Source organism: Abrus precatorius, unplaced genomic scaffold (assembly GCF_003935025.1).
Source record: "Abrus precatorius isolate BTA unplaced genomic scaffold, Abrus_2018 Scaffold10, whole genome shotgun sequence".
NCBI classification, from domain to species: Eukaryota; Viridiplantae; Streptophyta; class Magnoliopsida; order Fabales; family Fabaceae; genus Abrus; species Abrus precatorius.
This window is the reverse complement of record NW_020874292.1, coordinates 19,623,485-19,648,938: the sequence shown is the minus strand read 5'-3', so window position 1 is coordinate 19,648,938 and position 25,454 is coordinate 19,623,485. Positions and strand designations below refer to the sequence as shown.

The 25,454-nt window shown below is 26.3% G+C and overlaps 2 protein-coding genes across 2 annotated transcripts; one reads left to right on the top strand and one right to left on the bottom strand.

Annotated features, from left to right (window-relative positions):
- Window positions 1–8,901: 8,901 nt before the first annotated feature.
- LOC113852008 (nonsense-mediated mRNA decay protein 2-like) lies at window positions 8,902–12,406 on the top strand. The gene is made up of 9 exons (XM_027482269.1): window positions 8,902–8,941; window positions 9,247–9,441; window positions 9,764–9,915; window positions 10,417–10,483; window positions 11,064–11,163; window positions 11,308–11,471; window positions 11,671–11,717; window positions 11,814–11,861; window positions 12,050–12,406. The coding sequence occupies exons 1-9, from the start codon at window positions 8,902–8,904 to the stop codon at window positions 12,404–12,406; spliced, it is 1,170 nt and encodes a 389-aa protein (XP_027338070.1).
- A 2,730-nt stretch (window positions 12,407–15,136) lies between these two features.
- LOC113852853 lies at window positions 15,137–17,917 on the bottom strand. The gene is made up of 7 exons (XM_027483239.1): window positions 17,718–17,917; window positions 17,434–17,533; window positions 17,202–17,322; window positions 16,951–17,072; window positions 16,480–16,601; window positions 16,234–16,393; window positions 15,137–15,500 (listed from the first exon to the last, which is right to left on the bottom strand). Exons 1-7 carry the CDS (start codon window positions 17,881–17,883, stop codon window positions 15,386–15,388), a joined length of 906 nt encoding a protein of 301 aa, XP_027339040.1. The 5' UTR covers window positions 17,884–17,917; the 3' UTR covers window positions 15,137–15,385.
- Between the last annotated feature and the right edge of the window lie 7,537 nt (window positions 17,918–25,454).

Sequence of the window (25,454 nt, the reverse complement as noted above, 5' to 3'; positions counted from 1 at the left end):
TCTTTTACTATATTTTCTCATTCTAGTAAGGTAATTAATGAATTTTAATTTGTGGTGTCACTCATAATTATGACTCAGTTTAAGTAAACATTCTAAATAAGTTCTTGTAGTAAAAAAATAATATAAAAATTATTTTTTCTCATATATGAAATAATTTATATTTATTAGATTTTTAAAAATTTATATGAGATAATCTCTAAAATAAAATAGAAATCTATAAATTAATTTTAACTTATAATTTTTTTAATTCATTTTACTACTTATCTTTTAATTTTTATAAATACTTATTGAAAAATTAATTCAAATTAAGCCTATATGGGAGAAAAAAATTACATTCTTTATCAAACAAAAATCACTATAATTGACTATTTAAATAAAATAATATATGATTATTTTAACTTAACTTGTAATTTTAAGTTTTAATGTTTAAATAAAAAAATAACCATAATTATATGTAAATCTCATTAAAGGGTAGTTTTTAAACTACATATCTGTTATTAGAAAAGATTTAAAATATAAGGTTTATTTATTTTAAAATTTGTTAATTGCTTGAGTATTGTACAGATATTTTATTTTAATATATATATATATATATATTAATAATTTAAGAATAAAATTATATAATTTTTTAAATAATTATATATATTTATAATAAAATTATTTTTAAGAATTAGCTTTTTTTAACAAATATTTTAACTTAATTCTTTAAACACAAAATAGAAGACAATAAGAAAATTTTATAAATATAAATACAAATATTTTTGAAAATTTTAAAATTTATATAAGATAAAAAAAGTAATTTTTATCTTCAAAATTTTGAATAAAATTTAAAAATAATAGATAAAAACTAAATCAATTTGAACTGTTCATACATAATTCTAAGTTGATTTTAATTCTTAAAAAATACATATAGCTAATTATAAAAAAAAAATAACATTCAACTAAACATTTCACTTTTTACACAAAGTACTTTCATTTATGTATGTAAATTCATTATAAAATTAATTTTAACATTTTTAATAAAAAAGAGAACTTAAATTAATTTATACACATATTTCAATTACATTCAACAAATTAAAATCAATTTTATTAAAATCAATTTTACCAAATTTTAAACAAAAATAGGCACTTGGCTTGATACTAATTAGATATTTTAATATTTCACTCATTAATCTCTTTCATTTATTTTTGGTGATTTTTTTATCCCTCTCTTGTTTTTTTAGTGTATCATCCATCTTTTTTTTTCTTTTTTTTCTCTTCTCTCTTCGATTTACACACAAAAGAGAAATACAAAGAAGCAATGTTTCTTTATAGAAGAAGCTTTTTCACCAGTCCAATTTGACACATACTCACAGAACATGACATATTTTTTGGCATTTTGCTCACATTATTATTTACAGGCAAATATTTATATTTAAATATATCAATAAAAAATTTTAAATAAAAAACCTTAAAAAATATTTAAATTTGAATTAAAATCATTAATAAAGAATAACATTTTTTATATTACATTTTCTCCTAAAAGATAAATGAATCCATATTCATTTGTAGCTGCTAATTTATTTTTTTTTATAATAAAAAAATGGTTAAATGAAGATTTTTGTGGTGGGGCACGCAATAACATTAGTTGTGTATAAAGTGATAACGGGTGAATGAGCCACATAGACACATTTATAAACACTTATGATAGTTTGTCTAACTCGACCATATCATATCCTTAATTTAAAAAAAAATTTGTAAAAATTATTAATAATTTCATAAATATGAAAACTAATTTTTTAAAATATAAACTTATAATTCTAAAAACTTATTTTTAAGGTAAAATTAATCTTTTTTATTTATTAATTTTAAGATAAAATTTACTTTAATTCTCTATTTTTTTTATTCAATTTAGTTTTTGAAGTTTTTTTTTAAGCTAGTCATTTTCGTTAGCTCTGTTACATGACCTAACAGAGAATCATAAGTGGCATTGAGATAAATGGCCTTAACGCCGTTTATTTAATTCAACTTGAATTTTTTTAGTTAAAAAATTATTTAAAAATAGTGAAATTTGTTTAGGTGGTACTGACTTTTCCACTTCCCTTTACTCTCTTGTTCATCTTGTTGCGGCTCCTCCACCTCTCCCCCTTCCAAACCCACAAGCCTTGTCTCCCCATCTCAAGCCCCCTTCCCCTCCTCTTCCTCCTCTCATACCCTTCTCTCCTAACTAACTAGCTTGTAGCCTCCTCTTCTCCCTTTTTCCCCAGTCCTTTCTCTATTCCTCCCAACCTATGAGCTCGCAACCCCTATTTCCCCTTCAACTCTCCTTTATTTCCCTTCCTCTTTCTGTAGGTCTTTCATTTCTTTTCTTCCAATCCATTATCTTTGTCTTTTCCTCTTGTAGCTTCATTTCTCTTTTTCATAGCTTCCCTTCTCTTTTCCTATAACCTTCCTTTTCTCTCATAGCCTTATGTCTTTCAGCCTCCCTCTTCCCACAAAATTTGTTTTACAAAATAAATTAATAAACTACTAATTCATGCCCGTTATCAATCATTTTATTCAAGTTTTTAATCTTTAGTCCATGAGGTATAAGACTTAAGATAAATACACATGTATTTTGTTCTATGAGAAAGAGAAAGAGAGTTGAACGGCTTGAAAGATTTGAAAAATTAAAACTTGTGAAAGAAAAAGAATGAGAGAGAGGAAGAATGCTTGGGAGAGTTGAAAGGGAACAAAAGGAAAAGAATGGATGAGAAAGGGCTATAAGAAAGGGGAGAGGAAGCTACAAAAAGGGAAAAAAAAAAAAGGCTACAATAAGGAAAAAATGAGGGTTGTGGGTTGGTGTTGTTGGAAGGGGGGAAAGGGTGAGGGAGTTGTAGGAAAGGGGAAATGGGAGTTGTGTGAGGGGAAGGCAAAAAACTTCGAGGACTAAATTTAATTAAAAAAATGTTTGAATACTAAAGTAAATTTTATCCTAAATTTAAAAAATGAAAAGACTAATTTTATCTATTTTTAAACATATAAAATTTTAATTTGACAATAGGATTTGTTTGTTTCTTTTTTAGTTTTTAAATTTTTAAAAATTTTATTTTAAAATAATTTCTAAAAATATTTAAGAAAAATAAAAATAAAACTTGTTTGTTAGTTTTTTAAATTATTTTCTAAGACAAGAAAATAAAATAGAAAAAACTTAAGCCAAAACATTTTAGAGAGTATTTTTTTGTATTTTGGTTTTAAAAACTAAAACTAAAAATTTATTTTTAAAAATAGTTTTTAAAAACTTAGATTGACAAACAAAATTTTATTATTTTTTAGTTTTAAAAATATAAAATTATATTTAAAAATAAAATTAAACAAACTCTTATTTTTGTATGTATAAAATTTTAATTTTTTAAAATAATTAATCATTTATAAATTTGTTTCAAGAAATGTAAAAATATAAATTTAAAAATTAATTAAATTTAAAAAATTTAGTTTTGAGACCGTAGAATGCTAACTCTAAAAACTTATTTTTTAAAATAAATTAATAATTTCAAAAATAAACTTCTAGAAGTATGAAAATCTAATTTTAAAAGTTAATTTCTAAAATGTGAAATCTTAATTTAATTTTTTTTTTCAAATTTTTTTTATATAATACATTTAATACAATTTACGTTTCTAAAGAGTAACGGTACTTAAAATATAATTCAAGAAAACGATGCCTGAGAACCAACGAGACTTCAAATAGTAAAGAAATAAAAACACAATGTAACAGAGATGAAAAGTAATAGTAAAATTAATTATCATTTTAAATCTATTTTATTATAATATATTTATTAAATAGTCATTTAATATAACCATTTCCTTTTATTTATTAAGAAATGATAAAAGAAATTTAAAATTTTTATTTATTTCATATTTTTCTTAATGGAACGATTTAATGCATTTAATTTATTATTAACAAAATAATACAAGTTCGATTAACAAAACCTTTTTTCATATATATTTTTTCTTTATAATGCGTGTAATGTACTAATCAGCAACTTAATATATCTTTAAAACTTAACTTTTTCAATTTGTGTTTAGTTACATTATGATTATCACTCGATTTGAATAAACTTCTAAATGAATTCTTCTAATAAAAAAGAATTAATATAAAATATAAATAATTTTTTCATATATTAAAAATAATTTACATTTTTAAAATTTTTAAAAATTAAATAAAAAATTATAAATTGATTTTAACTTATAAGAGAAGTTTAATTTATTTTACTACTTATTTTTTAATTATTTTTATAAATACTTATTGAAAAATTAATTCAAAATAAGCTTATATGGGAAAGAAAAAAATTTACATTTTTATTAAATAAAAATCACTATAATTGAGTAATTAGATAAACTAATATATTATTATTTTAATTTAATTTGTAATGTTGAGTTTGACTGTTTAAATAAAAATAACGATAGTTAAATTGTAAAACTCATTAAAGGATAGTTTTTAAATTACAAAACTTTTTTTAGAAACAATTTGAAATATGAGGTTTATTTATTTTAAAATTAGTTAGTTGTTTGAGCAACGTACAAATATTTTATTTTAATATATATAATAATTTAAAAACAAAAATTTTAAAATTTTAAAATAATTACATATATTTATATACAATAAAATTATTTTTATGAATAGCTTTTTCTTAAAACTATTTTTTTTTTTTTGCTGATCTCTTCAAACTATTTTAATTTAACTCCTTAACCACAAAATATAAGATAATGAAAAACTTTATAAATATAAACATAAAATATTTATGAAAATTTTTAAAGTTTATATCAGATAAAAAATAATTTTCATCTCTAAAATTTAGAATAAAATAAAAAAAATAATTAATTACAATAATTCACACATCATTCTAAGTCAATTTTAATTTTGAAAAATAGACACAGCTAATTATAAAAAAAAAATAACGCTCAACACTCACATGATTTAATGTGTTTACTTTATTATTAAAAAATAATAGAAGTTCAAATTAACAGAACCTCATTTTCATTTTTTCCCTAATTTAATGCAGTTAACGTACTAATCAATAACTTAATATATCTTTAAATTTAATTTTTTTAATTTGTTTTTTTCTTTTTTACTATTTTTTCTCATTCTAATAAGGTAATTAATGAATTTTAATGTTGTGGTGTCACATTGTGATTATGACTCAGTTTAAATAAACTTCTAAATAAGTTTTTATAGTAAAAATAATTAATATAAAAAATAAATAATTTTTTATACATTAAAAATAATTTATATTTTTTAAGTTTTAAAAAAAATTAAATGAGAGAGTCTCTAAAAAAATAGAAATTTATAAATTAATTTTAACTTATAAAAAAATTTAATTTATTTCACCACTTATATTTTAATTTTTATAAATATTTATTAAAAAATCAATTCAAATTAAGTCTAATGTATGGTTACTTTAACTTAACTTCTAATCTTGAATTTGAGTTTAAATGTTTAAATAAAAATAACTATAATTAAATGCAAAATTCATTAAAGGATAATTTTTAACTTGCATATTTGTCCTTAAAAATAATTTAAAATATGATTTATTTACTTTAAAACTAGTTAATTGCTTGAGTAATGCACAAATATTTTATTTTAATATATATATATATATTAATAATCTAAGTATAAAATTTTAAAATCTTTTAAATAAATTACACACACATATATTTATAGTATAATTATTTTTAAGAATTAGTTTTTTTAACAATTATTTTAACTTAATTCTTTAACCATAAAATATAAGACAATAAGAAAAATTTATAAATATAACACAAATATTTTTGAAAAATTTTGAAATTTATATATGATAAAAAGTAATTTTTATCTCCAAAATTTAGAATAAAATTAACAAAAAAAGTAAGTAAGAATTAAACCAATTACATCTATTCACATATAATTTTAAGTTAATTTTAATTCTAAAAAATATATATAGCTAATTATAAAACAGAATAGTACTCAACTAAACATTTCACTTTCTACACAAACTACTCTGATTTATGTATGTAAATTGGTTATAAAATTAATTATTACGTTTAAAAAAATAATTTAAATTAATTTATACACATATTTCAATCACATTGAACAAATTAAAAGTATTTTTATTAAAATCAATTTTACCAAATTTTAAACAAAATAGTCACTTGACTAGCTAGGTATTTATTAGATACTTTTATATTTCAAACATTAATCTCTTTCATCCATTTTTGGTGATTTTTTTAATGTATCATCCATCATATCTTTTTTATGTCTCTCTTCTCTCTCAAGTCTACACACAAAAAGAGAAGTACAACAAACAATGTTTCATTCTAGAAGCCTTTTCACCAGTCCAATCTGGCATATACTCGCATAACATGCCATATTTTTTGGCATTTGGCTCACACATTATTATTTACAGGCAAATATTTATATTTAAAAATATTAATAAAAAAATTTCAAATAAAAAATCTTAAAAAATATTATTAACATATAATTTTCAATAATTTATAATATATCTAAACCTTATTAATAGTAAAAAAATATTAAAATTAAAATTAAAATCATTAATAAAGAAGAACATTTTTTATATTACATTTTCTACTAAAAAATAAATGAATTCATATTCATCTGCAACCGCCAATTTGTCTTGTTCTGAATAAAAAAATGGTCAAATGAAGATGTTGTGGTGGGGCAAGCAATGACATCAATTGTGTATAAAGTAACCACTGGTGAATGTGCCATAGACACAGTCACAGATACTCTTGCTGCTTTGCATAGCTCGATTTTCTGATCGGTGAAGATGACAAACCCAAATGCTCTTTCAGCACATTCAATTCCCATTGTTCTTCCCTTCCTTGAGTTTCTCGCTAGCGGTTTGTTCAATGTCCTTTCTCATTTTAATTTTCAGTCTTCAGATGACGTTGTGCTACGCATGCAGCTATTTTATTATTCACTGCTTGTATGGATTCTTGTTTATCTCTTGTAGATTCACCAAGATCATGCACTTTTTTTAAGGGAAAAAAGAAAACCTTTGCATGTAAGATTTAAATCCCTTATCCCCAAATAATTCGAGTCCGTTGTTAGATTTTAGTGCATGTCATGCAGATTCGATTACGAATCGGCCACCTAGTTTAGCAATGGTCATAAATCTGGTCAAGTGTTTAACCCATTTGACTTCAGTTTATAAATTAATTAAGTACAGATTTCTTTTGGATATTCAAACTAATTTTGGTTTTGATTCAAAGTTATCAACTTTCTTCTGATTCGAACAACATCTTAAAACGTTTTTAATACTTGAACAAATGAATTTGAACGAATTAATTTAATATAAAATGATTTCATTTTAAGAGTTTTAATTAAATGTTCTTATTAACAAGAGTCCTAAAAATTTTAGTAAAAGAGTATTTAATACACCTATTAAATACTTTAAATATTAAATTTTTATAATTTTAATATAATAAATGCTTTTATTTTTATAAATAATTCCTACTTTTATTTTTTAAAATTAGTTAAAAAAATTATTACCTCATCCAACTATTATTTGACTGGCTTGAAAGTGAATCCTGACAAAATTGTGTTTAAAATTTGTATTTATTTCTCTTTTAATAAATATTAAATGAGGCTTATTTAATATTTATCAGACAAAGACACAAAACTTAACTACGAGAATTAAATATGAGAGGATATTCATAATTGAGTTAAATCAATTTTTTTTTCAACTCAACCAAGAAACGTTTTAGCCCAACTTGTTTATACAGAATGACACAAGTTCCACCGTGATTGTGAGCTCACCTAATAATAGTTCTTTTGTTAATAGATTTCAAAATCAAAACAACTATATACCGGTCAAAATTAGATTGAGAGTGTTTATTATCATTTTGGAATGTCTATTACTTATTTATTTATTTTATTTAAATATTATTATTGTTAATTTATTTAATCAATGAAAAATAATATTCTATATAAACATTATCTAAAAAAGAATGATGATAAATATTTTAAAGTAACAATAAATTTATCTAGAAATAATTGAACATTCGGTCGAACCGACGTTAATGAGTCAAACCCCTGTTAATAGAAAATTTCAAGAGTATACTTTTATAGATTTCAAAATATTTGAAAAGATATGAATTTGCTTTTTTGTGTGTATCAATCTTAACAAATAATTAAGGATTGATTCTTTTAAAAATTGATATGATATTCAATATGTTCTTTTAGGAGAACGTAGTGATGTTATTCTCGCTGCAAGAAATCACATGCAAAGTAACTATAGTATTTACTAATAATTAAGTTATTATTATATTTATGACAATATTATGTAGTTATTAAAATAAAATATTTATTAGGACAAAAATTAACAGTTACTAATATATACAACTATTAATAATAAGATAATTCATTATTAATATATTAAGAATTAATATTAAAAAATTAAATTTTAAACACACATAAAAATATAAAGACTAAAAATACAATTAAATTAAAAATTTATTGATAAAAGCATAAGTATTAATTTTATATATATTAGTAATAAACTTAAAATAAAAAATAAAAATAAATCATTAATATTGTATATTATTAATAAATTATTTATAATTAATAAATTTTTATTATTAGTAACAAATAAATATTTGGTACTAAAACATGGTCACTAAAAGTTAGATTTCCCGTAGATCTCCCAACTTCAATTTATTTAGGAATCTTGATTTTGCTTCTCGTCTTTAGTCGGTCTCAAAATTTAATGGAAATATTCTGTGTTGAGAAAATTCATTTGCTACATATATTAATTATTGTACCATTACACATTCAGCTATACACATATAGAGATTGTTTTATAAAGATTGATACAATAATAACGTAGTAGGCAATGTAATTATTTTTTTTAGGGAAGGAGAGTTTCCATTAATTGGGTGGTAAATATGTTTGAGAATTCCATAATTGAGCTAGCATATCTTAGTGGTAAATTTCCTCCTTACCCATTTTAAATGTCATACGAAATACGATCTCTAAGATATATGAAATATCCATTTGAAATAGTTAGAGTGATGAATCAAATTATGCTCGTGCTTTGCTTCAACAATTAAGATGTAACCCATCGACAAAAAATATTATGTGCTTCCATGTTTCTCTAAGAGGTCATGCCAATGTTTGAGGTACATATCTCAACGGGATGGAATAGGGTAGGATCTACGGAAGTGTTCTTGTGTAATGTGAATTTCTTTAAGTTAATTACTTATCTTTGTTTCCCTTATTGATTTTGGCAGTTCAAAGTGTAAGTGGAGTGGATCAAGAGGGACTAAACAATATCAAGGAATCTATTGTAGCCTTTTTCGATATCAGTCCATCCATGTTAGAAACTACAATTGCCAATGGTTCACTGATGCAAAATGAAGACGAACCAAATGGAAGCGCGTCTAATGCTTCTAATACCGCTCAAACGAGTCCTCCAGTTTCTACAGGTATATCTAAAAATCTTATTTCAATGTTTTCGTATTTTTCTTCACCCAAAGCTGAGTGGCAAAAGCAGTTCAGATAAAAGGATGAGTTTAGCTAATGGGAATAGTATATGTTAGAAGGTAAACGTTGAATGATTTCATATTTCGGATGATAATGTATATCTTTTGGCCGTTAAATATTTGTTATCCTGCAAACTAAAGAAATGTTCATGATAAATGTAATGTATAATTAGAGTCGAATATTTATACTTAGTAGTAGCAGGTGTGCATGAAAACAGGTACTGTTTTATATTGCACGTATGAGCTGACGTTGGTAAATTTGCAGGACCTAGAATAGAAATAGGGCTGCCGTTGATGTTCTTGTTCCGTGAGTTTCGCATGGCAGTGGCAGCGCTTGGATTCTTTGATTTGTCACTTGGTGGAGACTACAGGGCACGATTAACCCGCGCCAAAAATATTTTCAAGGAAGCCATTGCGGTATGGATATGTCTTTCAAATTCTTATCTTAATTTCATATCTGCGAACTTCTGACAACAGCCCAGATAAGCTTTTCACATATGTATTGCTCCTACTAGTTACCATAATGCTATCTATTTGTTCATATCTTATTCTACGTAACCTACAATACTACGCTTATTCTACTTTGACATTATTTTTACATTTTCACGACAAGGTGTAAAGCTATAGATTGTAGCATCTAGTTGACTATGCTTACTGCACATTTAAAGTAGTTTCAAAACCCATCAAGTATACATTAATCTCATGTTTCTATTTTTTTCTCCTCTTAGACTGCAGATGCATAATTAATGTCTTAACATTTTTCGAAGTATTTTGACATAGTAGTAATATTTTTGTGCATATAATTAGACTATGCATGGTAACTAATACTGAATTGTGACAATATTCTGGTATTTCTCGTTATTAGTTCCTCTTTAGTTACTCATCTTGCTGGTTGAACGATATACAACAAAATAACAGGTATTGATGGAAAAGGGGTTTCAGAACTTCGACCGTACAAACCTTGCTGACGGACTGAAAACACTAGGTGCGTAAAATCATGTAAATAGCAGGGTAGATGAAATATCTTTTTATTCCTTTCTTTGATATTACTTTTTTTTTTATCAGCAAAATAAGTTACTTATTTATTTATTTATATATCCATTTATCCTTCTATTATTTTTTTCCTCAAGCGAAAAGTTCCTCCTAAATAATAAAATAAGTTTTTTTATGTTGTATATTAAATATATATTGTTTTAAAAATCTAATTTTAACATACTGATAGTGTAAATTTTTTATACTATCACTTAATTATGGATTGACATATCAACAAAAAATTGTTAAATTCTACAATAATTAATGTAAAAATTATATTCATAATATATTTTAATTAGTAGTGTAAAAATACTTTTATTATATTTATAAAAGCAGCTAGGAATTTCTTTTTGTCCAAGCGTCTTCAGTGTTTGTATATATTAAGATAAATCTTATGGTTAACTGTTATATGGTAACTCTCCCTCTCTCAGCATATATATGTTTTGATATACATAAATCTGCTGCAGGTTCTAAAATTTGTTGCAAAAAAGTTTAAATTTTGTTTATGTATTCTCGTGTTTGTGTCTCCACAGGAAACAACGCAATGCATAACGAATTGCATGACAAAGCTATTGAGATGTATACTTGTGTGCTAGCACTGTCTACTGATAATGCTCTCCACTTCCGTAACAGGTAAGTTCTAGCTAGGCGAGCATGGAACGTAACATCCATTGTTTCATTTATTTTCAATATATATATGTGTGTGTGTTGTTCATATTTTTTTGTTTTTAACTATGAATATATGATGAGGACGTGCTGTTATTAAACATCTTGCAGAGCAGCAGCTTTTACCAAGGTTGGGAGATATGCGGACGCGATTCGTGATTGCTATGAAGCAATAAAGCTAGAGCCAGGACATGTGCTAGCATACTATCGTCTTGGTTATGTCTATTATCAGCAAGGCAAGAACCTTGAGGCTATTCGTGAGGGCTTCCTTAAAGGTTGGTTAATTTAGTCTCCCACTCACTCATAGTGTGTTTAATTTTGCATTCAAATATATATGAATTCAATGTGGTTTTAAATACACACTTGTATATATGACTTCGATTCTGAGGTCTACCTTAATTTATACTCACTTGTTTAACTAATGTTGTCTCGTGCCAATTATTATTAACTGGTTTTAATTTGCAAATGATGTAGTTTTGGAGCTGGATCCACAAAATGAAGATGCTATGGTTGGTCTTCAGGTATATATTGTCTATCTGACTTGAAATTTACAACCCATGATTAAATTTAAACTCGTTATTGCTAACTACTTAGAGTTTTCTCTATATAACTTATAGCTGGCCGATTCCAAGCTGAGAGATGAAGTAGCAAGTTTGAGAGAGCAGGTAAAAACAACTACTTTGAGACGTTAAACACTTCTTCACAATTATTGATGAAAAAAATTAAGGAAATTGGTAGTTTCACGTAATCGCATTACATATTATCAACTCTTTAATATTTTCCTATATAAGTATCCTAAAATTGAAGTAAAATAGTATAATTAATATCGTTGTTTCTTGGGACATGGATTTAGATTGAGAGGTTTGGCTTAAACGGAAACGGTGTTCCTCCCGTGACGGAGAGCCAGGCAGCTGTGAGGCAAATCCCAGTGTTGGTGTTTCGAGGACCGGAAGAAGGTGGGAATGGGCCATGGGAAATGGCTGAGGATGTGGGGGATACAAATGATGTTGATTTTGATGATGATGATGATGATGCTGATGTTGATATTGAAGATGGTAATGATGATGGTGATGGTGACGGTGATGGTGATGTTGATATTGCTGATGCTGACGGTGATGGTGATGTTGATATTGCTGATGCTGATGCCGATGCCGATGCTGATGCGGATGTTGTCGATGCGCATGTCCACAACATCCCTCCTCCTGAATGAGAGCAACAAACAAAGCTTTCTATGGTGCATGCTTATGTGTTTTGCATGCAAATAAATAAAACAATAATGAATAATATTGTGTTTGATATTTCTGTTTTCGTTATGTTTCATTTCTTTCTGCTTCTTCCCCACCATTTGAGGGATATGCCCGAAGATGGGTTAGGGATAATATATTCGATGCAGAAATGGATATTATTACAAATCTATCATTACATCTTTAATTATAAGCAAACACAAAGGGTCTTATTCCGAGAGTTATGCGCAAACTACAACCCTAGAGACAAGCAACAAAATTTAACGATAGAATTTTATTTTAATTCATGTTATTATCATGTTTTTAATGAAACGTAACTTACCAGTTATCACACTTGTTCAACAAAATAGTTTAAATTTATTAAAGATACTTTTTTGAGGAGAAAATTAAAACACTTTTTCAAAACAATATAATATCTTTAATTATTAATAATATAATGTCAAATAGGGTCTCGATTTTCACAGTCTAATTCAATTTTACTTACGTGGTTTTCATATGTAAAGGTTAATATTTAAGTTGATATTTTTATGCAAATATCGATCGATGTTAGATAAAATATTTTTAATTTTTAATTTATATTTGCGTTTATTAGATCATTTGATATTGCATTTTCATCTTAAAATAAGTGCAGATGCATTCTAATTGGTATTTCAAACAATTTTGTTATTACTTCTTGACTTTCATTATTATAAATTACTAAAGAGTAACTATAATAGAAACGATTTTATCTTTAATTTTTTACTCATGAAGTTTACACTTGTTATTTCAGCATAAGGAATGAATATTGGACATAATTCTATGCAAAGATATAATAGCAAAATATATTAGTTAGAAAGAAAAATACAATCATCCCCTCCTTCAAAACCTAATTCATATATATACCTTAAGAAACAACACTTTTGTAGTTTCTCTAAAAAAATGACCATTTCACTTGCAAATTTTATATACACTTATTTTTTCTAACATCCATTTTAATCCTTTTAAATTGTTTTATCTCTCTAAAATGGAGTGTAAAACACTAACTTTTCCAAACTCTTATAATTTTATATTAATTTTCTATTACTATTTATTATCTCTTACTCTCTCTCTCTCTCTCTCTCCCTTTTAATTTTCCCATTTTCCTCTCATTTGACTGACGTGTGGGCTGCTTTCCCTTGCGTTGTACGGGGGGGACTCTTTAAGTCCATAATAATTTTTGGTCGAGAAGTCCACAATATTAAAACTAGAACTGCACAAAACTAATCCTTATGTTGGGTTGTGGTTCAACGTTTTGCTGTACTTTGGTTACTTTTTCTTTTATTTTATATTACTTTTTTTGGGTTTCCATCCTTTGCAAAAGCGGTGTGGACAGTCGTATCAGTAACGGCACACTTAAGATAAATTTTTCGAAAAGTCTCCCAAAATTTTCTTTATTTTTTGAAAAATTCTCTCATTTAATTTTTGAAAAATTTTAAAATCATTAGTTTTTTTCTAATTTATAAAGAAAATTTTATTTATTTTTTATATTATTTTTTTCTTATAAAAACTTTTATAGAACTTTACCCAAATAGAGCCAATATAATAATAAAAACCTTACATTGACAATAATTTAACTTAGAAAATACTTGGTAAACACTTAAGTTGTCTACACCCAGAATGATATTAAAATAATTAAAAAATGATAAATGATATGATATAACAAGAGAAAAATAAAATGTGTCAAATCAATGATAATATTATTGAGGTGTCTATAAATTAAAATAGATGGATGAATTTTTAACTCATACTTGTTAGAGAAAGATATCCTCCGTTGATTTATCTCGATCTTTGCGGTAGTTTAATTATCACGTAGTAAGAATCTTCTGGGGGAAAAAAAGAGGGGGGGGGGGGGGGGAGATAACATATTCGTGTTACGTAAATCAAAGTTTATAAGAATATAAAAACAATTAAGGAAGTTTAATTTTTCTCCTAAATGACATGCTTCTAATCTTCTTATGTACTCTGCCATGATCATCCCCATAAACCCTGGTTAGCAGACTATAATTAGAAAACATTTTGGAAAATAACAGATTAATTAATTTTTTACTGACATACACAGTGCATTGTACTACAGTTCAAGTTGGTTTTTGGTACCAACTAAAGGGCTTCCTTCCCTTGTGCAGGTATAGGCCTTAACTGAAGCTATTCAAATATTGTTTCAATGAAGAAAGAAATATGCAGTGTTTCACAAACAGTGATAGGATAGTAACTCTTGACGGGTACAAATAGTCCTGGAGTTAGGGCTCATCTTGATTGTTTTATAAGACTACAATACAAGGAATCAGTGTGATCGTTTATAGCATAACCTTTCATGCAATAATTTAACTAGAAGCATGGCAAATATACAAGTTTCTCCCTTTTTCTTTTGCGCTTTGCTAATCATTATCTTAAGGACAGCGGTAAAAGAATAAAAATAAATAAAAATTCTTTTTATTGAAAATGCATTAGAAATCATGATGGCATTTTTTATAAAAACTTTCCTTTGTTAATCAGTGCCCTCCACGATGGGGTGCATTAATAACAATAAAGGCTCTAGTTATCATTTCGCTTCTCTTTTTGGTTTTTTCTAATATTAAGTTCCGGTCATGTTCAATTTCTTGTAATGAACACTGCAACACACCAGGAATATCTAATATCAGTTAGTACGATTTCTCGTGTCCAAGCGCTACAAGAATATGAAGAAAGTGTACAAATTAATACCATTACGGAACAAAAAATAGACAACACTTCACATTCAGACCAAAATGGTCCTTAGTGTGTGATAAAATATCAGGAACTATATACAAACTATAAGTTAATTACAGTTAATGTTATTGTATGAAAGTTAACTTTGGATGGCTTGTTTTACCTGGTCCACAATCAAGAGCAACAATATCCTGTAATCCAGTATAAGCCTTTATTTTTTGTTCTATGGCAAAGTAGATGCATTATTGCGGCTCCACAGCCGACACATTTGAGTAAGAGTAAGTGTAGCTCTCAACATTAGTGTTGCCCTGTCTGAACTTTGTCCAGGAAACCTGCCATGTTTTAAGCAAACTTTGCCTGCATGCAGATCACAGCAATCAGATAGCATCAAGATAGTAATCAAACTAATAGTCTAATATTGCAATTGTAAATTAGTTTCCAATAAACAATAGAAAATGAACTACAAGTTCTTCACTAATAGTACAATCCTGGGTAAATATCATAGGTAACAAGATGATAACAGTTTGATTTGTTTAATGAATGGGGTTCCTAACTTGCTCTTGTTGAACTGAGATGAGCAATTTACAATAAGGCTGCCAATCTTGCAACTCCAGTTCCTATTGTTATTTGGTTAACTATGTGGAATCTAACATGCATTAGTTATATATCCCAGCAAAGGAAAAAAAAATAAGAGCAAATAAATGCAATAAGAACATGTTTACTAGTGAAAGTGAATATGTTGATTTGAGAATTTTTAATCCAATCACAATAAAAGAACTCCAAGGAAGAGATACATCATATAGTCAGAAAGAGAAACATAAAGAAACTTCAACAACTAGGTTCCCTTTCTTAAAGTTTAGGGTTGTTTCTTTTCTTTTTCCAAGCTCCACGTACATCCCTCTTTCCAAGCTAAGACTTTTTTGTAACGCACCTAGGGTGATAGGACCTAAGCGGCTAAGCCTAATGCCAACTCCTTGTGTGCTAACTACATAACACATTCCCACATTAGAGGCTGTTTTGCACACAAGTAAAATTTAGAAATAATTAAATCCATTAATTATATGCACTTTACTGTTGCAGACATGCATACCTCTCAGCTTCAACACTCCTCTTAGCAAGCATGAATGTTAAGAATACAGGAACCATCGCTGCACACAAATGCTTCAGTGTGTGACCACTGACAACATGATAAGTCCATTCATAGATCACCTTATCAGTAGCCTCTAGCACCTTAGCTAGAAGATAAGATCCTGGAGAAAAATTATTTTAAATCTAAGCATGGCTAGTGTTTTTAAAGAACATTGAGGGGGAATTATACCATAACATAAATCCAAACCTGCAGCCCAGAGCCAATATGTTGAATGTGTGTACATTGGAGGCAACAAAATAGCCATGAGAGGAATGGCAATGCATGGTACAAATTGGACCAGAGCATACGGACGGAGGTCATCAGAAAACCTAAAGTGGAAGATGAGCAATAATATCAGGAGTTAACAGGTAACTCAGCTGAATGGTTGTGTACTTAACAGTTAACCCTAAATGGAAATCACATAAAGGAATAATAACATTGAAAATATGAAAATGACTAGTCTAGATTTTGGCAATCTAAAGCACACCGTGAATCTTGTAAATTATATATGGCAAATATATTTGCAGAATTCACAAATAGTTTTGTGTTTTATCCATACGAAGAACAACTGTCCTCATTTGTAGTCATAATAGAAGGAGTTCTGTCAAACACGATGCAAAACAAAACATATCGAGGTTCTTTATCAGTGGCTGCAGAAAATAATAAACAATGGCTTGCCTCCAATACGCAATGCTTATTATACCCGCCAAAATTAGAGGTATAATTGAAATCATTCCCTTCTTCTCATCAATCCGCTCAATGATGAATATTGCTATGATTGATGTAAAAGCAACGGTCATCTGTAATATAATAAATTTGCAAATTAAAGTTGACAAATTACAATGGACCAGAGAAAGGGGGAAGGGGCAGTCAGCAGTGGGAATGGATTTCTACAACAACTAATTTCATCTTTAACAGCCAGAACTCACGGGCAATCGATCCCACACAAGACGAGCATCATCTGGCTTGAGATGATAGTATGAAGATCCAACTGCAACTGCAGCCACACCAGCATAGAAGCATGTCCAACCCCATAGTTCACCCTGCAAACTTTTGGCACACATTTATATCAGCAACAACAAACATCACACACAGGTACAACAGATAGAATCATCATTTTGTAAGCAGTAAGAAATTGATTGTCACACAAAAATACAGTACCTGAGCCTAAAGTAATTTCCATGATGACAAAGTATAAGTCCAACAAGACCAATAATCAGAAAAGGGAAATTCGATATCACATTAAGTGCATTAGGAATACCTGCAATTAACGGTGAACCATTAAAATAAATGAATAAAAAAATTTCTCCAGCCAATTCACACCAATTCCTCAAAAATCATACAAGCACACCCAAGTTTAAATTTTTTAGGTGATCCACTTGAAAAGAACTAAAAGGGTGAAAAAAGAACTCAGGATGAAGCATAATAGTAATTGAAAGGGTTACCGAAGAAGTTGCGCTGGTCGGCGAAATTATGGTATTCTTGGGACTGGGGAATGGCGGGGGTGACGATCATGAGTACTATGAAGCAAAAAACTGCTACTAGCCATGCATAAACAGTGCGTTTTCTCATCTTCAGGGCACGAAGCAGATCTGAGGCGATATCAGTCATGAAGAATGGGCAGAAAAGCCGTGTGCAGTGGCCGTTGAATAGACTCAACAGTCTCAGCCACACCCGGTTTTGTTTACCTCTCTCTCTTTGCGGGGCCCACCTATGTTTTTTTCTATATGCACCCTTAATTTATTATTAATTTATTATATGCACCCTAAATTTAATTAATTAAATAGATGATTCCGAGTTTAAGAAAAAAATTATTAAGTTTAATAGATTAATTTAATTAAGGTTGATTAATTTTATAATAATATATAAAATATTTTTTATATAAAATTATATTATATTTGTAATATTATATTTAAAAAATTAAATTTTATAATATTAGATACATATTTAAATAGTTATTAGGCTAAGTGAGACTCTTAAAAAGGTTAGGTCAAATTTAATAAAAAGTTTATAATAGATAATGAGTTATATTTAAATTTCAAAAAAAATTAATTAAGTGAAACATACTTAAGTAAAGTGACTTGGCCTACTTTCATCCTTAGCCTACTAAGTGTTACTATAGTCATGCAACAAAGGAGACGACTATTATGTGTGGCATATATATACATTTTAACTGGCTGTGAAATATTTATCATGTTTAAGTATAAGATGCTTATTTGAGGGTATCCGACATAAGCATTTCTACTTTATATGGACTTAATTTCATTTTTGGTTCCTATGCTTTAATGTATATGTAATTTTGGTCCTCTTAAATTTAATTGCTCACATTTAGTAACGTGTGATTTTAATCCCTCTAATTTTAATTGCTCATATTTATTTTCTCTAGTTTTCAAATATGCAAATTTTATTCGTCTAGTTTTAATTATTCACATTTAGTTCATTTAGTTTTTCAAATGTTTAAATTAAGTCCTTAATTGAGACTTTTATAATATTTTATATATTTAATTTTGCATTTTTACTTAATTATTTTTATATATTTTTCAGCTTAATTATACTTTTGATACCTATAAAAGTATCCTTTGAAATTAGTCTTAAAATTATTTTTTTACTAGGATTTAGTCTCTAATATTTTCAAGATGTTTGGAATTAGTTACTTTTTTTAACTAAATTTTGTTAAGTTGTGAGTTGGATAATAAAAGTCTAACTTAGTAATGTCATATCATTATTATTTTTCATATTTTACTATGTAAAAGTTAATATTTGTAAAAAAAACTTCCTACTTCAATTTTTTTCCTCTTCTTCTCCATTGATGAATGACTCTTCTCTGAAACCAACAATTTTAGTGCGTACCCTTAACAGTTGACAAGCACTTTAAGACTCACCAACAATCATGAAAACCTAGGTTGGTTGATCCTCCACTCATCTGATTGGAGGTATGGATAGAGGCCATTTGCACAACCTTCTCCCTTTTGTCCTTATGATATTGTAAGATAGGGTAGTTCCTTTGAGTAACTCAATTGCCCCTTAGCCCAATGCTCATGATTTGCTACAAGACCTTCAATATGTCGAAGGACCAAGCAGGGCTAGCGACATAGGAGCAGACTTGACATCAGTGACTTCATGTTGCACTAGAGTGACCCAATATGTAGTTCTACATGTTTTATCATTTCTTCGTTCATTTTCAATATTGATAGTGAACACCATGAGCAATAGGATGTGGAGGTTAAAAATGTAAAGTGAAAATTTTTACTTTCCTATTCCTAGTCATCATGGGAAAAAAAAGGAAAAAATAAGAAAGATTATTTCCTAAGAGCTTGTCCAATACCAAAAATGCATCTCCTTGCATGCGAGAAACTTCTATGCTAGTTCTGTTATAAAAGAAAGCGACAGACTCATCTTAAATGCATTCCTTAATGAGGAGGGATTTTAGGAGATTAGGGTTCTCCTTTATCTCCTTGAACCATTCGCAAGGGTTTTAATAAAAATCTATGTAGATGTTTCTACATTGGAATAAATTCTTCTGTTTTAAAAAATTGAACAAAAAGTCACTCTTTTCTCATCTCACAATATTTCATAACTTTCTAAGAATCAAAGAATGACACTTCAAAGTGCCTCACATTAGGCCCTAGGAACTTAACTTAAGGTAGAGATGAAGGTGAGAAACTAAGTATTGGATGTGAGGTTGAAAAAGAAAGAAGAATATTTTTTTGTAAATATAAACTTTTACATAATAAAATATGAGAAATAATGATGACGTGACAATGGTGAGCTGAACTTTCGTGCCACCACTTAACAAAACTTAGTTGACGATAAAGATTAATTTTAAATATTTTTAAAATGTCAGAAACAAAATTCAAAATTTAAAGACTAATTCCAAAGAGTTCTACTTTTAGATGGACTAAACATGTAATTAAGTCCCTTTTTTGGTATAAAGGAATACTAGTAATATAATTTCTAATGCACTCTTTTTAACTATTTATTGACTAAAATTTATTAAAAATTATAAAAGTACGATAGAGAAACATTAATTTATAAGTAAGAAAAGTAAAACCCAAATAGTTTTTGTATTTTTCAATAAATTTCAATTAGTAGTTAGGAGTTTGTTGAAGTGAATTGTTGGCATTCTTCTTTATATAAATCAATAAAATGTCATATTTTCATTATATTTTTATTAATTATTGGATAAAATTTTGAGATTTAGGACTTAATTTGAACATTTGAAAAACTAAAAGGATTAAATATCAGCACTTAAAACTAGAGAGAATAAAATCACACATATATTAAAATATAGGGGTTAAAAGTGCAATTAAGTCTTACAGATAAGAATGCCACTTACGTTTCAATAGCTTGCTCCAAATTATTTTGTGATAAAATGTTAGTTAAAGGTCTCTAGGGGAAGTTGTTGAGCTTGCATTCCTATTTGAGAATTTAAGTGATGTTAGTATTGATAAACTATCGTTCTACCATTTTATTTATAAAATTTTAGTCTATTTTGTGATTTGAATTGTTATTTTATACCTTAAAGTGACTAAATATCACTTGATTTCTTTGTATGAAGTTATGAGAATACAACTTGGTTAAAACATGTTAAATCATGAATAAAAGTTATAGGAAAGATAAAAGAAAAATAGGTTCTATTGGTAAAAGATTTGAAAGGAGCACGCACTTGCTAATAATCTCAATATACATTTTGCTCTTGATGCAATACACCTATTGTTCACAATATTACTATTTCTCTAGGACATGCTCAATTAAAAGCATGCCTTGTACTCGACTCTATGGCGTTAATCAATAAAAAGTTAGAATTTTTGAAAGTCAAATCATATTTTTGTACATTCAAAACTCCATTTAAATGGTCTTTGTCTCTATTTATAGACACGCTTAATCAATCATCTTCTCTACACTAAAATTCTAAATCTTTCATCCTAATATTTTGTCTTTCTCCATTACAGTGTTGTTCTTTCATTAGAGTAGCTTAGTCACAATTTTTTTTTTATTATTTGTGAATATGAATATTTTGTATTTACTTACTTTTACTTTTATTTTTATGACTATGTGCAACTAAATACTTTTTCCATTAGCTAAGGTGGATTATTGTGATGTAATCTTTTTTGAATCTATTTTTATTTGATATTGATGCAATTTGTCAATTATAATTTCTTCTTTGATATTATTATTCTTGAATTGACCACATAAGGATAAATCTTAGTTAATAAATTGTTAGACAACTGTACCATTTATAAGTTAATGGAATTAAGAGGTAATTTGGGTTATGAGTTAAGAGGACTAATCTTTAACCTATACTTCCAATTAGTTAATTAAATTTAATAAATATGATGTTTTATTAATATACTTATTTATATTATTGCTTTTTATGATCATTAGCGTAACATATAAATAAGAAGGTTATTGTTGTTCTATAATCATTAGGTAATGGTAATAATTGATTAGGTAATTGGTAATTACTTTAAATATAATGGAATTAAGGAATACATAGATATTCTTAAGAAGAAACCAAAGTTTCATACTTTTATTATGTTAAATCAACTTTATAATTTTGTTGCTTTTTGCTTTTTTTTTTTAATTTAAATTTTTATTTTAATCTAAATATTCTTAACTTTTAAATTTGTTTAACATATGAGGAACAATAGTAGTTGGTACTTGCAATATAGGTTTTATGAGAATGATACTTGGAGGGTCTCAAACACTCCTTTTTTACTATGATTGATGGATGCACTTAATCATTGGTTGAAAATTATTTGAAAATTTAAAAAATAAGTTTTTGGTGCTATTGTCAAAAACTATATTTAGGAACATTTTTAATATGAAAATTTGGTGATTAAGCTTATAAAACATAAAAATATTAAAATATTATTTGCTTCATTCTATCTTCCTTAATTGCTTTTAGTATATGCTCACTTTTATTTCTGTTTTTTAATCTAATCCTAAAATAGAAAAGACAATAGGATGACTAAGAAAGGAAACCAAAGAAATTAAAATGGGAGCTCACAAAGATCAATGCACTTTATTAGTCTACTTGTCTCTAGCCAATGAAGCTATAAGAATTATCATCCACATTTTGACTATTAAAGCAAACAATTTTGAGATGAAGTTAACTTTATTTAATATGATCCAAAGAGCTCTCACATATAGAAAAACACATTTTGAAAATCTCCAACTTTACATCAGAAAGCTCTTATATTGACAAACACAATCAAGATAAATGATCTGACTTCTAAATATTAACTTAACTCTTTATCATATGACTTCATCACTACATGAGTTTAATTGCAATGACAACTTTTTATCTATTATTTTTTTTCTTTTTTTTTATCTTCAAAATTTAACAGTTAGTTTTGTCTAATATGAGAGAGAGTCATTATATAAAATATGAGAGAGATTTCAACCCTTTGCTTGTGAGCTATCCATTATATTAATATCAGATTGTTTTTATAATTATCTCACTCTGATAGGATTATAGTTGATGTCGCCTATAACAAGGAAAATCTATAAAAATCTATTGAATGAAGAAAGGTTAATGGGAAATATTTTAAATTCAAAATAAATATATTTCTAAAAATGTATATTATAAAAAAAGACTATAGGATTAAAAATAAAAAACACTAAGTTCATTTTACTCAGGTCTGGTCTCACTTACCATTTACAATTAAAAAATGGCTTTTAGTTAAATAAATAAATAAAAATTTGAAATTAAATTAAATTTATTAAATAAATTAAATTTAAATTTATACATTTATTGTTAATATTTCACAAATATATGTGCACTCTTTAAAAATATAAATTTTTTTTTTTACTATAATCACCTATATAATTATAATTATTGTTATTTTATAACTAATACTCATCTAATTAACTTTAACAAACACAATTATTTTGTGATAACTTTTTTAAAATTAAAATTAAATAAATTCATTTTTGTAAATTATACAATGATGTATTTGAATAAATTATTTGACTTTAAAATTAGTCAATGGATTTTTTAGTTGTACTAAGTGAGTTTTTTTTTTTTTCTAGTGAGAGTTTATTTTCTTCTTCTATTATTTTATTCTATCATCTTACCTTCTTTTTTTTTCTCTTGTTGATCACCTTCATTTCCTTATCATAGACCCAATTTTTATCTTGTAATTGAATTTGTTAAGTCTTGTATGGTCATCTAGCTTTACTACACTACAACTTTGAATTTATCTCTAATCAATTTGACGTTGTAACAAATTATTCAAAATTATCTTTCTGTCGTTGTTGATTAGACTTAATATTAGGGTTTTGCTAATTTAAAAAGAAGATGAACAAAGAAAAAAAAATTGTCATTAGACTTTTCATCTATGAATATTTAGTAAAAAAATAAATTAATGGTATTTTCTATATCCATAAGGTCGTAATGTTTATGACCAACTCACACCTCTCATGTTAACGGATTTTGGATATTTAGTAATCAAGATATTAACTCTATTTGGATGACCTATGCTTAATGCTATAATATTAATAAAGTGCCTCTTATTTCATTAAATAGTTTCCTATTTATTGGTGTATTTGAAATAATTTGTGTACAATCAATAAAAACATCTTATACTTTTTATTTATTTAATAAGATTTTTATATAATTTATTAAAATATTTTTTTACCTTATTTTAAAAAAACTTCATGGTCAAATTTATTATATAAATCCTCATGTAAAAAGTTATTGAATAAATATTTAAGTAAAACTATGTAACTCAATGTATCCTATTTATTTTTACTTTACTAAAATATATATCAACTTAAATGCTTTTTTACCTTCTCTTTTTTAAATTAACATCATCACCTTTTATAAAATCTATGTAAAGTAGATTTAACAAGCTTTTATGGCCTCTTTGATGGGCAAGATATGGAAAAATAAGAAAGTTACTATCACATTTAATGTTTAATACACACCATTTAACTCATAAGATATTATATGTCATATTATTTTTTTATTTAAAGTGAACCAAATAAATGGTACAATATGAATTATATGTGAAATAATAAATTATGAATAAGAAAAAATAAGATGTCAAGAGGAGAAATTTAATATTGTCTAAGCATAAAATCCATAAAAAAAAAAAAAAGAAAACAAATAGACGAAGATAGTAAACAAAAAATATAGTCATGCATGAATCAAGTGAGAGTTTTTACTACTATTTGGTAACAAGTTATGCACACAAAAATATTTATACTCTTTTATCAAATGTGTTTCAATCCTTTATCAAATATGTTTTTTTTTCCTTATGAAATCACACCAAATAACACATCAATGACCATGAACAACTAAAAAAAATTAGAGTAATTAAGAGAAGAAAATAAGAATGAGAGTTAAGTGAGTTGTACACAAAGGGAATGAAAAGGATAGAAAGAAAAAACAAATAATATCACATTTTACGTATGAAAAAAAACTCGTATATGAACTTTAGATGTAAGAAACAAATACTTATTATTATTATTATTATTATTATTATTATTATTATTATTATTATTATGTAGTGCAATCTAACCTTTTTCATCCACTTAATTTTTAAAAAGAAAATGACATAAAATGAGTCAATCTCATTATAGTGATTCACCAAACTATGAATTAAAATAAAATAAAATAATTTATCCTATTAGATATCTCATCTACTAAATATATCATTAAAATTTTATATAGACACACGTAATATTAAGGTACTTATTAATAAATATTTTAAAAATATTAATTAAAAATTAATAAATAAAAATAATAAATTCATATCAAAATGACAATAAAATATATGTTTTAATATTTTTTAGTTTTTTAAACTAAAATACGATTAATATTCTCTTTTTATATTTTTATACAGCTTATGTAACAAATACTCTAAACTCTATGCACACAATTGGGGATGTTGAAAGTATAATAAGATATATCTTTTTTAATTTTAATTTTAGTGTTTATTTAATCAATAAATACGACGAATTTATTTTACTCTATTCTTAACATAAACTTTATCATATAACTAAGTTAAAAAATAAACAAAACAATGTAATATAATAATTTATTATTTTAGTATATCAAATATAAAATAAAATAAAATTTTATTACTTTTATTTAATTTTTTTATCTAATTATTCCCATATGGTATTGAATGCCCACGAGGGACTTAGTTTTTGACACAAGCGACGCTCTCACA

Bases quoted from the DNA above. Each gene is read 5' to 3' on its own strand.
- LOC113852853 (XM_027483239.1), bottom strand. From the start codon at position 17,883: ATGACTGATATCGCCTCAGATCTGCTTCGTGCCCTGAAGATGAGAAAA. The intron at 17,323-17,433 runs GTACTGTATTTT...GTGTGCCAAAAG, and splicing joins GGAAATTACTTTAGGCTCAG to TTTGCAGGGTGAACTATGGG. The intron at 16,602-16,950 runs GCAAGCCATTGT...CTTCCACTTTAG, and splicing joins ATAAGCATTGCGTATTGGAG to GTTTTCTGATGACCTCCGTC.
- LOC113852008 (XM_027482269.1), top strand. From the start codon at position 8,902: ATGTTTGAGAATTCCATAATTGAGCTAGCATATCTTAGTG. The intron at 8,942-9,246 runs GTAAATTTCCTC...TGATTTTGGCAG, and splicing joins TGAGCTAGCATATCTTAGTG to TTCAAAGTGTAAGTGGAGTG. The intron at 11,862-12,049 runs GTAAAAACAACT...ACATGGATTTAG, and splicing joins TAGCAAGTTTGAGAGAGCAG to ATTGAGAGGTTTGGCTTAAA.